The 16219-nt window shown below is 38.6% G+C and overlaps 2 protein-coding genes across 2 annotated transcripts in view; both read left to right on the forward strand.

Moving 5' to 3' along the window:
* The first annotated feature begins 861 nt into the window (after positions 1 to 861).
* LOC131884078 (serine beta-lactamase-like protein LACTB, mitochondrial) lies at positions 862 to 10510 on the forward strand. The gene is made up of 6 exons (XM_059231719.1): positions 862 to 1021; positions 3263 to 3542; positions 6241 to 6491; positions 7885 to 8017; positions 8430 to 8595; positions 9720 to 10510. Exons 2-6 carry the CDS (start codon positions 3266 to 3268, stop codon positions 10423 to 10425), a joined length of 1533 nt encoding a protein of 510 aa, XP_059087702.1. The 5' UTR covers positions 862 to 1021; positions 3263 to 3265; the 3' UTR covers positions 10426 to 10510.
* Positions 10511 to 13692: 3182 nt separating this feature from the next.
* The window catches only part of LOC131880407 (serine beta-lactamase-like protein LACTB, mitochondrial), a 10409-nt gene continuing 7882 nt past the window's right edge, over positions 13693 to 16219 (forward strand). The window contains exons 1-2 of the mRNA XM_059227040.1: positions 13693 to 13798; positions 14851 to 15154. Of these exons, the coding sequence (XP_059083023.1) occupies positions 14854 to 15154 (301 nt within the window). The 5' untranslated portion in view covers positions 13693 to 13798; positions 14851 to 14853. The remainder of the gene's footprint in view (positions 13799 to 14850; positions 15155 to 16219) is intronic.

A 16219-nucleotide genomic window follows, 5' to 3' on the forward strand; every position in this document is an offset into this window, starting at 1 on the left:
TATCTAAGAGTGGAGTGTTTAAGCGCACAGAGAGCAAGACCAAGACCTGAAGAGAGTGCGCTCTGATCACCAGATCAGTATTTAAAAAACATGGGTAGCTGTTGAAAGACTGTTTTGATGGGTCGCGATTTCTGACGGTAGAGTGCGCATCCATCAGTTGTCAGGCTAGAAATCTATGACCATTGTTACTCATATAAGCCTCCTTGTTTCATTTTCAATAATTTGGCATCATTCCGTTCAAGGGCCGTATTAGTGTCAGCAACCCAAGAGACCATACAAATCTTGACTATTCCTACTACAAGCTTGCTTTGCTTTTTTAAGTGGCATGGGTAAGAATAAAAACAAATGCGTTCTTTTGATGCGTTTTACTTTACTGGGTGTTTAGGAGACAAAATACACCTCTGGTGTGGCTCTTTTCCATTGAGGTAAACACTTGAGGTACCACCATTCCCAAAAGGTACAAGTACTTTCGTCGTAAATACGAGCCATCTTGTATATGCTTAGTCAAGAATGTGGAGAAAGAACTCGCTGACAGAACTCTGTTTTACTTGCCTTCTTTACTGAAACCAATAGTTAAAATTCTACATTTTCGGCAGATTGTTTTTCTTTTCAACATTTTATTTATTGCTCCGCAGGTGTTTCAATGTTTCATTAAACATTTTGATCTATTTAGAGAAAATCCCACTGTATGGGAATGATTCACAACTGAAAGTGATAAACATTAAATGACTTTGTAATGATTAATGTTCGATGAAACCCACCTTTGGTTGAGAAGAAATGAATCCAGGAACAAAAATCCTCAATGCTCTCAAGTTCGTTCAAAGTTCCCACGCTTTTCGACAGCATGCTTGTGTTTAAGTTCACGTCTTCAGTTCTGTGTTCATCACACAATTTCCTTGGTGTTCATTCAGTCCAGAACAACAGTGCTTCATATGGGAAATATGTGACAATTCTGTGCATAGAAAGACAACCGTCAGACCCCATAGTGAGAATTTCATAATTCAACCCATAACTAAGAAAGGTAGGAGTCGAAATCCAACCATAAATTAAAAACTGTGTAGATTCAGTTAAAGGGTACTCTTCCACGAGATAATTCTCACGGATGATATCGATTTGTGTCAGAGGTCAACAATTTAAATATTTTTCAGAGAGAGCATAACTAATGACGAGCTATTGACAAATGCATGGCAGGTTTTTGTAGAAATACATTGGACTATTTGGCTCTTGCACAATGGTTAAAATACCTTTTGATATTTATTATATTGAAAATCCATGGGTTTATGGTGTTGATTCAGTACCATCTTTTAAGTCCGACTGGGATAAGTTATTGATAAAAAATCCAGATCAATTCAATGTTGAAGAGCTAGCCAGATCCTAAACTTTAATTCGTTGACGGATCAGATATTACGGTATAGGAATTGGAAGCTAAATAAGATAAATCAGTTCTGTTCATTTCGAACTTCTGGGGATTTCAAAGAAGTCTTTCTTGTGGCTGAATGGCAATGAATGGAAAAATACAATTAATGCACGCGTTAGATATTAGATTAGTCATATAAGACTTGCGGTAAACGTTGTTTCCATGACCAAGACAAAATGCTAATTATGATGAAGTTTGGGTCGATATTTTTAGAATGCAAAATGCCATATATGCATGCATTCGTCGTTGTTCAAAAGCTTGTATCAATAACGTCGAATTGCTTTCTCTCCGTCGAATTCACACACTTCCAAACCAAATTCAACTCTACGAAGGGTTCAAAAGAAACGGAATGGCAAGCCATGTGTGTGTCTTAAATATGTTAATCTCACTGAAAGTCTATGAAGATCGAAAAGATGCGCCAAGGACCAATGCATACCTTTTATCCGGAAAATTCTCCTTGTGTTTCTTTCATAGACATTTCCCTTATTAAGTCAAAAAGCTCGAGTCGCGAAGGCTCTTCGTTCCAAAATGACTCTTGACGCGACAAATATTTTTGTTCTGTTCATTGACCTGACAAGAATGTTTCTGTATTGAAATGACATGCCGAATAATTGACCAATCATTTGGCGTTAAGCTTGAGTTGAACAATTCGATCAGAAGTAAAAAAAAGGAGACACAATTATGTGCCTCCGGTTTTTTGAAACACCCTGCTGGTTGCACACTCCTATTCGTCTGTAACTTTCAGTTCCGGTGAGGGATTTATACGATCCATGATTGATCTGAATTGGTTGTTTGGAAAGGCTAATCGATTTTCCCGCGTGACCCTTTTCAAATGATAGGCATCTTTCACTTCCAGTTTTCTCAATGAGGAGCTCAAAACAAGGATTCATCAGACGAGCTGAATAAACCATGATTGAGGCCGTCTCGGGCTTTTAGTCTCTCGTCCAATATTCATGGAAATAAGCGCCTATAGAGTAAAGGGCAACACATGGCAATTGTGATATCTTGAAAGAGATCAAATTTGCTCGTTTATGGATTAAAGTGAAAGTTGTAGGTAGAAAACGCTTTTGATTATCACACCAGTGGACGTTAGAAAATAGTTGTTGGAAACACTTCGTATGCCCTAAGCGAGATGGACTTATGGTGGACTTTCAATGACAAATATTTTCATTGAACCCGTGAGAATTTCACGTCTACTTTGTGTAACCTTTAGGAAAACTCAATTTATTGGTGATAAAAGGACCTTTTATCGATCTAAAATTCCATGCCCAAATTTCTATAGACCACTAAAAATTGCTAAGATATTCAAATAATCTGTAGATGTTCTAGATCCTGTTGATGGGCTACACTAAAATCATTGGATCCATGATCAAGCGATGTCCTGATAAGTTATAGTCAATTTTCATTATGAATAGACTCTCGTTATATAAATACCAAATGTTTTGATCACTTGGAATATAATTTTTCAACAAGAGAGAAAATGTCCAATCCCAATTTGTTTTGAAATTATGATGTCTCCTACCTCGCCAACGAAATCTGGTTTAAAGTTCATAATGTGGGCAGAAGAAAGCAATTTGCCTTTTCCTCTCAGAACTCTTTCCAAAAAAATCGTGTTCTGGTACAACCATTTTCAGGGAAAGGTTGTCTGGGAGGAACCTCGTAACAATAATTGCACTCTCTATAGGGTGGAAGTGACTTTTACAGCAAAGAATTTTGATTGACAGCAATCTATGACGTCAATCGAAGAGGATCTTCTTTTTGTCAGGTTCAGTTTTTTATCCTTGAAAGGATCTGACCTTGGCAACCAACCAACTTTCGAATAAAAGTCGGATCTTTGCCTTTCAGATCATGTATTTTTCCACCGGATTGAAAGTGGCTGCGGCTGGTTCGAGCATTATTGCGGCCGGAGCCGTGACCGTAGCCTTACGCCAACCACATTTGAAAGCGGATGGAGATCCCACCAATCTGGACCTGAATGAAAATCTGGGCAATAAAGCCGTTCAAGCCAAGTTTAACAAAGCCAAGGGCAATTGTAATAACCTCGTGTGGATGAAAATGAACGAGAGTAGCACCCCTTGCTTGATCTTGGGCGTGGCCTTGGACGGAAAGGTGGTCTACAAACATGGTAAGCTAAATGGCACTCTCTTCACCATTTATCTCAGGGGCTAAAACGTACTATAAACCGTCTTTTCCCCTTGGAGATTGATAATCGAAAAGAGGCGATTGACAGACAGGATTGATCCGACATTGCAAGTCTTCACGTTCTACTAGCACTAATGTGACGTAGCACTAACATGCATGTCAGTAAAATTTTGAGTTAAAGGAAAATGGTGAAAGTCATTGGGAGTACACCGCTTTCAAAGTGATTTGGCTAATGCACTTACCAACAAAAAAAAATGGCTTTTTTGGTCAAACCGACGTCATCATCAGAGGCTAATGTTTTCCTTTTCGAGCTCTATTAGTATTTGCGGAAAAAAAAAATCACCGCTTTTGAACAAGCGAGAAAGAAAATGTAACAGGATCTAGAAAGCCTCCTCGAAAATATGAAACTCCCACGGATCCATGGAAACTGCTCAATTCGCGTTATTTGGAACAGCCTGGCCTTCGCAAATCTGTCTAGGTCCGTCAAGAAATTGACGTGGATTACTTTAAGTCGTGGATTTGATTATTGAGTCATTGAAAGTTCCTTTTGAACCTTGCGCCTTTACATTATACTGAACACCTTGAACGCCTTTCAACGTTTCCATCTAAAGCAGTCGGGCATTACTTTGTCTCCTTTTCAATAGTTGGCCACTTCCAGACCCGTGGGTGTGTATGTACGCGAAGCTCGTCCACGTGCCCCAAACATGTACCTATGAAAGTACCGTCAGTGCAAAGAAAACCCATAGATATAAAATCCTTACAATAGAAAGTACGCTCATACCAATTTTAAAGTCTTAAGCTGTTGAAGGAAAACCTAGTTATTTCGTCTTCAAGCAATGTTCACGCCTTCAAAAGCTAGTTACTTCGAAGCACAGTATTATCATCTCTATGAGAAGGGTAGACTTGGATAAAACAAAGAGAGGCTACTGAGGTGCCTTAGGCAAATAAAACCATCATGTTAAAAGCTTTTAGGATTCTCCTTTGAACAAACATCGATGCGACGAGAAAGAATCAGGACCCACAACCTTATCGAAAGCGGCAAATTAGCCCGGTAGACTGCAACACCATCGGAGCCACGCAGATCCATAAGTACATACATAGATGCGTAGTTCCAGAATTATTTTGAGTAAGAAAGTAAGGGAAAAGGTCAATCTTTGCCTCATTGCCGAACGACTCTTATTATTCTTATTGGCTGCTTTGAGTACATATTCTACGTTCAAGGTAATTGCCTGTAGTGCCTGGATGTGTGACCGGCCCCTGACATTGATCGCACCTTCCCAAGGCCTCATGACCCATGTAACCCATGGGTTTCCATACATCACGGACTTCTAGAGATGTAAACTGCAACCGAAAGCAAAACTTTCTGATCTGCTAAACCGGCCACTTTATTCCAAATGAGCGCATCCTACGACCACAAGATCTTGTTGAATAGATGAACTTGGCCAAGTTTGAGCCCCCTACCATGCTTAAGGAACTCAGGAGATATGTCCAAAGTTATGTAGTAAGCACTACATAAAATTCGAATTTCTGCCTACTCTTGGACAGCTCTATTAGCTTTTGACAACATTACTTTGAAACGAACCACTTTACAAGTAATCAATATAGAAATGACCTACCTTTAAATGAGGAGATCCGCGTTTCTTATTTTATTACTTTCATTTGAAATTGGCTCAGAGTTACTATGACCAAGAGCAGGCCGATTTGACGGGAAGCTCGTCTGTCCACAATCCATATTTCTAGGAGTCCGTGGCTTAGTCAAGAAGGGAAGGCAACCCAAAAAATATTTTTAGAAGGGCGATATCTCTAAAAGGTTTAGTTCTATTGTAAACATTTTTTACATGTAAAGTCATCCAAAAAGGCTCGTCATGTGACACATTTTTTGTCGTTTCATGATAACGTAGCTAATGAACTAGAGCCATGTTTATGATTGTCCATACTTTACTTACGCCCTGTAAATACTTTGCTTATCGTATTTGAGAGTTTTTATGACCTCATTCAATTACCGGTTTGGTCTTGAAGGCCGCTGCACCGCCCATTGTTAGTATGGAAGGAAGCTAATTTTGCTCCTTGATTAACAGTCCAATACGTGACCCAAATCGTTTCGCCACACATCAGTGTGGTTTTACTTACCGTTGTTATTTAATATGTTTCATGTTTTATCACGTATATTTTACACCAAGGCACATAATTCTCAATTTGAAGGAGGTATTTTGCATTTGGGACTAGTTTGTACTATATTAAAATGTATGGCCGTTGTAAAGGGAAACACGTTGAAAATGTGCGATAAACGAGGTGAAAATCTCACCCACGAGATTATTCTGACCTCCTTTGAAGATCGAAGGTCTTTGTTGACAGGATCTCAAAATCCTTTTTACGAAACTCCACTTTCGTCGTTCACGAAAGCTGATCCACTTTCTAACCTTGGGCCTTTTCAAACTCTCGTCAAGCTTTGTCACATGCTGAACTCAACACGCTTGAATCTCATTCAAATGATCTTATTGTAAATTCAAGTCACCAAGTTCTTGGAACCAATCTTCAAGGCCAAAATCTTATCAGTTACCTCTCCAGGTACATTAAGTTTTACGGAACATCTTTGCAGCCATCGAGACCAATTCAACCGCAATTCTCCCAATCCATATCCATGTGACCTGTGTCTTACCAACATACCTCTTCTCATCCAGGTTATGGGTTTGCTGATGTTGAGAAGCGTGTTTTGGCCACTCCGGAAACTACCATGAGAATTGCGTCCATCTCGAAGTCTTTGACAATGACGGCCGTGGCCAAGTTGGTGGAGGAAGGCAAGATCGATTTGGACAAACCTGTGATAGAGTACGTTCCAAGTTGGCCTCAAAGTCATCCCGCGATCACGACTAGACAAATTGTCAGTCATCTCTCCGGGATCAGACATTACTTGACCAAGGAACAAATTGAGGTAATCACTTTCTCAGGACTTTCTCAGGGGGAGATTGCTCGTAGGAAATCAGACGAATGAGGCCAGTTATTAAAAACATGCTCTACATTTGTTAGTTCTTGGCCTTGATTTCTGAATGGATCTTAATTGTTCTTGTCTCTATTATCTATAGAATGATCTGCCTTGAAACTTATTTGACCTATTTAATGGATATTAGGAGCACTCCTAGTTAACACTTGAATACAAATTAGGGTATGATCGTTATAAAAGTGCTAATGATTGTCATAGGATTAAATGCTTCTATTATTTTATCGGTTTAAGCTCCGGAATGACCCCTTAACATTGGAACTGAAATGCACTGATAAGCAGTAAATTGTCTTGATTTTTGACCTTAAAAACCGTTATGCGCAATTACAGGGTGGAAAGAAATTAAGGGCCGCTCTTTGTCGCTTCTGAAAATCCAACCCCCTAACTCAAAGAATATTGATCAGATTGAATCTCCAGTTTTTAATAAAAGGGATTATTGAAAAACCTAACACCATACCACGAATGATCCGAATTCACTCCAAAGGAGATTGGTAACCTTCTGATGTTTGCCAACCTAAAGATTGAGTCCTGAAAATCCAGATTTCGGCCATTAGCCTGGTCTGTTCTAAAAGGATTTATAGCATTTGCATGAGGATCTCCACTCTCAAATCGTTTGAGGATGATCACTGAAAGGCTCACCAAACGTTCCCTTGTCTTTACCGGCCTTCAGGATGCCCTTAACCTTGATTCTGACCTTCAGACTGCGCTCACTTGAATTTTCAGACATTGTTTTGACGGCACTTTATCAGAGGGCTACCCATCGCCTCCAGGATATCGATAGACCATTTGTAATATGTCACTAGGTACTTAACAGTTTCTCTTAAGGAATGCTTGTGGTTTAATGTCAAAAAAATCTTTGAGCATGGAGAAATGTTGTGAAAAACAGCCATGGAGGCCCTTAATTTCTTTACACCCTGTAGTTCTTTTGTCATAATGAATTTATTTTATTTTATTTCTCTGTTTTTTAGCATAGATAGAATTGAAATGAATGTAGGCCAAATCTGCTTTAATGGCATTCTAAGAAATTAAGGCTCCTGGAAACTTCCTAATAATATGCAATAAATCATTGACATATGCCTCTTAAGTCTAGAATTGATCGTCGTAAGGTGTAATTGTGTCGAGCAATCTGATGCCTGAATGTAACAATGCTGACGTTTATATCGCGTCACAACTATTTCGACCTTTAAAGGTGTCAAATACATCTGTTCTTTTTACAAAGCGTTCCAAACAATCCTATTACATTGATGATTGAACATATATTTCGGATCTATAATTGAGCTTCTAAGTACACAAGAATATTATCCTTCTATTTGTGATATGCTTTCAGACACAGAATTCAGCAGATAGTCCAAATGGTCAAGGCGATAGTCAATTCAAAGAATTTCATATGAAGGACAAATTTGAGTCGGTGGAAAAAGCACTGGAGATATTCAAGGGAGATGAGCTTCTTTCAAATCCGGGTAAGGAAAATATATATCACTTAAATCATCGGAAACAAATTGATTTCGATGTAACAAGTCAACTCTGAAGATGTTTTCGGTTGATTTCTTGAAGCGTATCTTAAGCAGCCTCAATTGATTTGTACTCTGCGAGATCGATAGATCGTCGGTTCTGCGTATGAAAGTGAGTGAACCGAATTACCTTCTATTTGGAGATGGCAGCAGAGGTCAATTGCCCGTGCTCGATATAACTTGCCCTTTTGGTCCGTACTTTGTTTTAATTTAATCCCCGGAGACCGAAAGCTCTTTCCCTGGAGGCATTCAACACCAAAGCCTTTTCTACATGCTCTATGAGATTACCCATGGGCTTGCAATGTTATCACAGGATGTTCGTAACCTTTGAAGATGGTCAGTCTCACTTCGTCTCTTGCAGGCGACGCTTTTCATTACACGACTCATGGTTACACGTTATTGTCGGCCATTGTGGAAAAAGCCTCGGGTGAAAAGTTCGAAAAACACATGAAACGTATGTTCAGGGATCTCGGCCTTCAAAGCACCTATTTAGACGAGAACGAACCGATTATTCCTAACAGAGCAAGGTGCGCCCTTTTTTACTGATTATTATCATTTTGATTTTCGTATCTTTAGTCCTGGGAACAAATGTCATTGCTTACAATACGGTCACGTCAAATCAAGCTTGAATATAATTTAATGGCGTACTTTTTCAACAGTAGGACGTTACCACGATATTAAACAATATGAATTAATATTTATTGGGAGTGAATTTCACTAGTGGGGAGTGTTTTTGAACTCTAAACTTATCGCAAAACTCAAAGCTACATGGCAACTTTCTGAAGGTGAACGGTGCTATTACGCATCATTGGCCCCACCTGAAATTCCTCGCGTTCAATGGAATGTCATTTAAGCTTATTGCTCAACAATGAGTGTCTGCTTTACACTGAATTGCAATCAGTGGGATCAATTTCGGTAGAAACCTGGATTTTTCCTCGTTAGACAACTAAGGACGCTTCTGGATCAAGTTGTTCCTAAGTCCACTGTGCTTAGTAGTGCTCACATGTCTGATTAAAACCAAGGGTTTACTTCGCTAAAATACATTCTGAATTTAGAGCCTGACATTTAATCTACTCGTGGCTTTAAATCTTGTTATATTTTCAATGCTAAGTAGTATACATCTCCTCAATTAAATGAGGTTGGATTAAAGGCCTCACGCGTGGCAGAGTTATCAAGTAGTGGTTGTTAGGAAATCCTCCTCAAGCCTCAGCATCAGGGAGGCCTGGAATCGAACCCATGAACCCGAGTTTAGCTCGGTCGCGCGTTAAACAACTGCGCTACAACCATCTCCCCTAAGCACTACTACTTTCAGTTTTTTGAAAGTTTGTTTGACCTTTTAAGCGAATATTTACTCTGTGGGCTGCACGTTGCATTTGACTTAACTACATTTGACAAAACATGGCAGAAAGTCCCTATTTTATTTGCTAAATATGTTGTGATGTGGCCATGAAACAACAAAAGTTCTTAAATGGTATTGTGCATTTGAACCTCAAGAAAGGTAAATGTAATGAGCACCGCCATTACATTTATCTATGATGAATGGTTGTATAATTAATTCACTTTGGCCAAAGGAACGGGAACTAATTGTAATCCATTCCATGTTTGAAGGAACCACTAATACCCTGATGATTAATGAATCTCCTTTTTGCAGCCAATATGTTCGTGACAAGAGGCATGCTTTGAAGAATGCCCCACATGTGGACAATAGCTGCAAATGGGCTGGCGGAGGGTTTCTCTCCAATATTGGAGATTTGTTAAAATTTGGAAACGCTATGCTCTACAGTTACCAAAGTGAAAGCTTACCAGAAACAACAAAATCCGAGAATGTAGAAGATAGCGACAAAACGGAAGTACTCGGAAACGAAAAGGAGAAGCTAAATTGTCGAGAGATTGTTTACAACGCGTCACCTTATTCGCCTGTTAATCGAAGTGGTAGGAATCCCAACCAATCCAAGCGCAGATTGAATGGCTTTCTGAAGAAACAAACCGTTGACCAAATATGGAACCCAGTCGTTCGAATGGGTCAAGAGTCCAGTTTAAATGACGACGCTTATGCCATGGGTTGGATGGTGAAGCCCGAAATCCATGACTATGCCTATGGGCGCAAACAAGAGCTGACCATTTATCACACAGGGGGCGCTGTTGGTGGAAGTAGCGTGTTGTTGATTTGCCCTAAGGAACGAAAGACTGAAAAGGGTGACCAAAATGAAAAAGGATGCCCTCAGGGAGTTGTGGTGACCATTTTGTGCAACCTCGAAGGTGTTTCTCTCACAAAATTGGCTATGCAAATAGCTGATGAATTTCAGGGACTTCGTACCGAAGCACCCCATAAGGTGGTGAAGGTTTACGATTGCTAATGCTGACCACCGTGTTCATAGTATTGTCCATCAAATGATTTTACTACCACCCATCAAATAGAATATACTGTACCGTGATGCTCGACTTGCCTGCTAATCTTGTCTTTATTCTAGGATGTCATAAGTTTTGCCTCAACTCGGCAGAGTTTGGTTATCATTTGGGACCTGACTTGAAATTTATGAGTTGTATTCCAATTATTTTGTCAACGAAATTGGGCGGAAAATTGAAATGGAATGGAAAACATGGAGGAGCAAGTTAAAAAGGGGTGAAAAAAGTATTAAATAATTGATGTTTTCAAGATACACATAAATCATGATAATTTGGCCGAGGAGGTCGCTGTACTTCGGTTCCATTACCTTGCTATTTAAGAGTGGAACTGAGATTTGTGTGTGGATCTGAGAGAATTGTTTCGGTTTGAATCCTTCGCAACTGTGTGCAGGCAGGCAGANTCCGATCTGCTGTACTTCGGTTCCATTACCTTGCTATTTAAGAGTGGAACTGAGATTTGTGTGCTGATCTGAGAGAATTGTTTCGGTTTGAATCCTTCGCAACTGTGTGCAGGCAGGCAGGCATGCAAACCCAACCACGAGAAAATGCTCATCGGACAAAAGCGATAATTTAGTTTCTCTTGAATCTTTCATGTCTAACGTATATCTTCAGGTGCACAATGATGAGTTAAGACCCATTTTCAAAGATATGTCTGCTGAATCAAACAAATCGATGAACCTTACCCACAAAATGAAGCTCTTCAAAATACAACAAGTTATGTGATAAGGCAAAAAGTAGCAATTTTGATGGACGGATATTGAATATTGAATAGGCTGGATTCAACTGAAGCAACAGCAAGACTTTCTCAAAATGACTTTCCGAAAATTTTGATACAACAATGGGGTAGATATACAGGGTGTTTCAAAAGAATCGGAACACCCATTAGATCCATTCGTATGTCATGGCTTATACTTCCCACCAACTCAAACATATGTGCATTTGACTCTCTGATCACTTGGCTTGATGTGTCAAAACGAGAATAATTTTGTCAGCCCAATTTGCAATCAGCCAGAAGAAGAAATGGAGACCCTGTCAACAAATACTCGGCTTCATGTCAAGCTTACCACGATTCATCGTACGGTTAAATGGTTGGAGGAGACCAATAGCCTCGAAAATAGGGACAAAACCAGACGACCAAAATCAATTAGGTCACCCAGGCTCATCAATGCCACCAGAGCAAAAATTGCAAAAGAAACTGGAATAATTGCCACTTCCACGTGGAGAATGATTCGCGATGACATCAAGATGACTCCTTACCACCTGCAGAAGGGACAACTTCTCAGTGCCGCGTCCAAGAACAAGAGGCTTGAAGGATCCAGAAAAATGCTCAGTGCCCTTACCTCTGTTACACGTCCCTCTGTCATTTGGACGGATGACTAGATTTTCGTCTTAGAAGCTGTCTACAACAGCCAAAATGACAGCATTTGGGCTTGAAACATCAAAGATGTACCTGTTAATGAGCAAACGGTCTTTAGACGCCAAAAACCAGCCGGCGTTATGGTTTGGACGGGGGAAGAAGACCACCCTCATTTTCATCCCAGGGCATAAAAGCCAACCAGGACAGTTACTTGGACACGGTTGTTATATTTTCTGGTTAACAGTTTGCTCAAATGCCAAGATATCAAGATATGTTTTTCTTTGTCAAAGAAGGAAAAGGAACAACTTTGGTGAAATACACATGTTTAAAAGTAGCTCAGATAAGTGTGTTAAATCACTTAAAGTACATTAAAATGTCAAAAACGTAGTCAATCAGTATTAAATAAAATCTTAGTAATGTATTGACGTAAAATTTCACAAACTTATTATGTTTCCAGATATTCCCAATAAATATGATTGTCTTTTTTAATGACACAACAAGAAATGATATTTCTCCATTTTCTTTAAGATTTTTTAAAAAGCTAAAAGTAGCAAAAAATGGTGCTTAAAACTTACAAAAGATGAAAAATTTGCCTTTCTTTATACTTAAGTGCCAACAGCTGCACTATCCTGTCATGTTTCTAAAATATTTGAACGATACGATACATGTGACATTTTAATTTTCAAATTTGTCACTGTTTGCAAAAATCAATGTCTACATACTAGCGATGTTTTTATTCAATGTTAATATAATTTTGTCAAAATTCAAGATTAAGCTTAACTGAAGTTGCGATTGACAAGTATGGCATCACAATTGTGAAATATTGACATGAATTAAGTTTTAAGTTATATTGCGAACTATATTGGGGTTTTTCTACCTGCTTCAGAAAAGTGAGATATTTCCACTTATATTTTAGGCATAGAAAAAGCTTATCATATTTCTTGGCAATTGGTTTAAGATATAACCGGAGCAATTTGTAGTCAAATTTGATGCAAATGCAATCTTTGAAAGCGAGATATCTTATCATTTGCTTCATGGATTTGAATGAAATTTTAGTTGGAAACGCAACTAAGGTTACTCCCAACATCTATTGATTGCATTTCTAAAAAATATTTTCTCTTTGTAGGCTTTAAGAGGATTAATATTCTAATCTGAGCTAGAATCCAAGATGATTTCTTACAAAAGTCGTTTCTTTTGTTTCAATAGCAACGAAAATCGTTATTAGAAGTCTGGCATTTGCGAGAAACTTTATCAGTATTGTGGGTACCACCGTGTAGACGTATTGAAGTCCAATTTAAAACCATGGATAGGTCAGCAGTCCTGGGAGTTTTCCCATATCTTCCACGAGGATGGATCACCTTCACACATAGCCAAAAAGGTTCAATCCTGGTGCAAGCACGACTTGAGAGATTTAGGGACGAAAAAAAATGTGCCCCCCCTCCCTTCTTCCTCAGATGTGAATCCTATGCACCTCAATATTTAGTCCATTCTGGAGAGAAAGGTTGGCACCAAATTCACCCAATCATCAAGTTATTAAGTGGCTAAAGGTTGTAATTAATGCTAAAGGAGGTTACTGTCAATAAAAGTCTTACGACTTACAACGTGCCGCTTTCTACATCTTTCTCTCCTTGGAAACTTGTTGTGGTTCGTTTGCTGAGCACGCTGATGCAAAAGCATTAATACTGTTCAAATCATACCGGCCAATGTATGTAGTTTTAGTTCCTTAATGCAGATCAATTAACAGAACATCTGCCACAATCTCCCCGCTTCATTGTTCTTACCTCTGGAAGCCAAGAATTTGAGAGACCTTTCCAAACTTTGAATGACACTTGTGCCAAGTTTCCAGTATGGAAAGGTGAACGTAGAAACTGATATTCTTTGACAAACGGCAAATGATAAGTCCGATTGTATTTGATTCCCTAAGACTTTTCGGAGAAAGTGGTTATAAAGTGGTCTCATATTGAGGGGTGAGTGCCGAGTATATTTTATGTCGCCCACAAAAGTCATAAGCAAAAGCAATAAGCTATCAAAAGATTACAACGTGCAAACAAACATTGCTACAAAATCCATGAACACATTTCAAACATTATTTAGACAGAGGGTAAGAGGAATTTTGATCAACATTTCGAGTTGCAATCAATCAATGACATGCTCATTTCGTGTTGACCACACGAATACTAAGTTTCAACGGAACTAACTCAAGTCCAAATCGCATTCAACACAAAACCTCGCGAGTAGACCTCAGTAAAAAGATAGAAAGATCGGGAATGCACATAAGTAAAAGGCATACCAAATATTTACCAAAAAGAGAAAAAAAGAGATATTCATTTTTTGGGTTTTGGTTTGATTTATCCCAGACGTACGAACATATATAAATAATCTTCTCGTCTTGAACTGCCGGGATTCCAATCCCGGTAGCGATAAGGAAGTCCGCACAAAAAAGAACAACATTTTTTTGTTCTTTGTTTTTTATTCGTGAGTAGAACTCGAAAAAAAAGTTTTTCGGCTGAATTTTTTTACCTGGGGAAAATGCAAAAAAGGTTGAGAAAACATGAAAAAAAAGTTGAAAAACTAGTAAAAAGTGAAAAATTGCAAAAACAGGTGCAAATATGCACAGACAAATTGCAATAATGCAAAAAGATTTGTTACAATGTCCGTTACAATTCTAATGTAATGTAGAATCTATAAGAGTTGAGCAATTATGAAATGTGAGGCATGCGAGCCAATAGTGAATGCAAGATGGTGAGTAAAACAAGAAAATGAATTTTCAATAAGAAGTTGGTGGAGTAGAACTGTTTTTGATAGCTTAAATTTCGGTCCATTTACCTTCAGAGAGAATGAGATGTATTTTCGGGTTGGCACAGAAAGAAACGTTTTGAGAAGTCGCTTAAGGGAGGATTAGAAAAAAGCCTTGTGAACCCATGCTCCAAGGGATTTGATGTAAGCCCTTAAATTCGCCTGCGCTCATTTCCCATCCTTTGGCATAACCCACAACAGTTCTAAAATATTTCACTTCTAGAACATGTACTTGTCAAGAGGTTCGAATCATGCAATTGGTGGGACACACATTCTATCGACCGGTTTTTTCGCGCTTGGTTTGAGCTTTTACACATCACGATGCTTGACCATGGGGCTTGGACGGGGGCACCTTAGAGGCGCCAGTTTGAAGCTGAAACGAATCGTTGGTAGGAGAACCAGGCAAACGCTGCTTATGGAAGCTAAATCCAATTGCAACAACCTCGTCAGGATGAAGATGAACGAGAGTGGTGCGCCTGGTTTGATCCTAGGAGTGGCTGTAGACGGAAAGGCGGTCTTGAAACAGGGTAAGCTTGTGCAGCCTTGTAGTAGATTCTTCATGTAACGATTACAATAACTATTTATTCAATAGTAGCTGCTTTTTTGCAAGAAGTTTATAAATATTAGGCTTGAGGAAAGTTGGTAAGATTTTGGCAACTTTGAGGAATTTCCCTCTTCCTGTCAACAAGTTAAAAGAAAAAAGCAGGGGCTAGCCCGAGCTTCTCTTTAAACAAGATGGCATGAAAAGACAAATAAGGTCAAAATGTTGACCATTTTATCTATTTGAAATACGAATTTAGAGGCAACTTCTTGCAAGAGAGTGAAGGCTATTGAGTATAGAATATTAGTATGATAGTGGGATTTTGGGGAATAATTTTGTCTTTGAACAATTAGAAGCGCAGATTTGATTAGCCAAAACTAGCTTTCTTTTCACTAGTTACTGGAATTTACTTTCCTGTCAGTTGTGATCAGATAGCTATGACGAAAAGTTTCTAATGGCGGGGCTTGACTTCTCTGCGTTGTTGAGAGTCAATTTTCTACCCATGAAAACCGGTGAAACCTGGTTTTCAACTTAGAAGGGGACAAGGAAAAGTGACAGATGTTTTATTTGAGTAAATAATATACATTTTTTAGGATTTTAATAACATTTTCTACACACTATTAAATTTTGTTCTTATCGCCAGAAACTGTTCTTTTTGTGAGAGATTAGATCATAAAACTAATATAATGTGTTCTTTTAGTATGCATCATACTTCAAAGTGGATATTAGCAATAGCAAGAGTTGCAATAAGTTTCTTTATCCATAGAGCTCAATTGTTGTGTATTTCTTCTATTTTGAATATTTGTTGCTATTTTTAGATCTTGTGATTCAATTACCTCAAATGTGTAAGGGGAATGCTTTTTGGAATACAATGAAAATAACCAAGATATTTATGTTTACTCAAATAGCACTGTGAAATTAACCCATAATTACTTTTACTTAAAGATTGGGACTTGGTCCTCATACACACCCTGACCATCTTAATAAATTTCTTAGTTTGTGTTACCTAACCCACAGTAGTAAACAATCTTTTTGTGTGCCAAAAGTCTGG

This window comes from Tigriopus californicus, chromosome 1 (assembly GCF_007210705.1).
Source record: "Tigriopus californicus strain San Diego chromosome 1, Tcal_SD_v2.1, whole genome shotgun sequence".
Classification (NCBI taxonomy): domain Eukaryota; kingdom Metazoa; phylum Arthropoda; class Copepoda; order Harpacticoida; family Harpacticidae; genus Tigriopus; species Tigriopus californicus.

Coding starts and splice junctions, on each gene's coding strand:
- LOC131884078 (XM_059231719.1), top strand. CDS start 3,266: ATGTATTTTTCCACCGGATTGAAAGTGGCTGCGGCTGGTTCGAGCATT. Junction 3,543..6,240: donor AAAGGTGGTCTACAAACATG/GTAAGCTAAATG, acceptor CTTCTCATCCAG/GTTATGGGTTTGCTGATGTT. Junction 8,596..9,719: donor ATTATTCCTAACAGAGCAAG/GTGCGCCCTTTT, acceptor TCCTTTTTGCAG/CCAATATGTTCGTGACAAGA.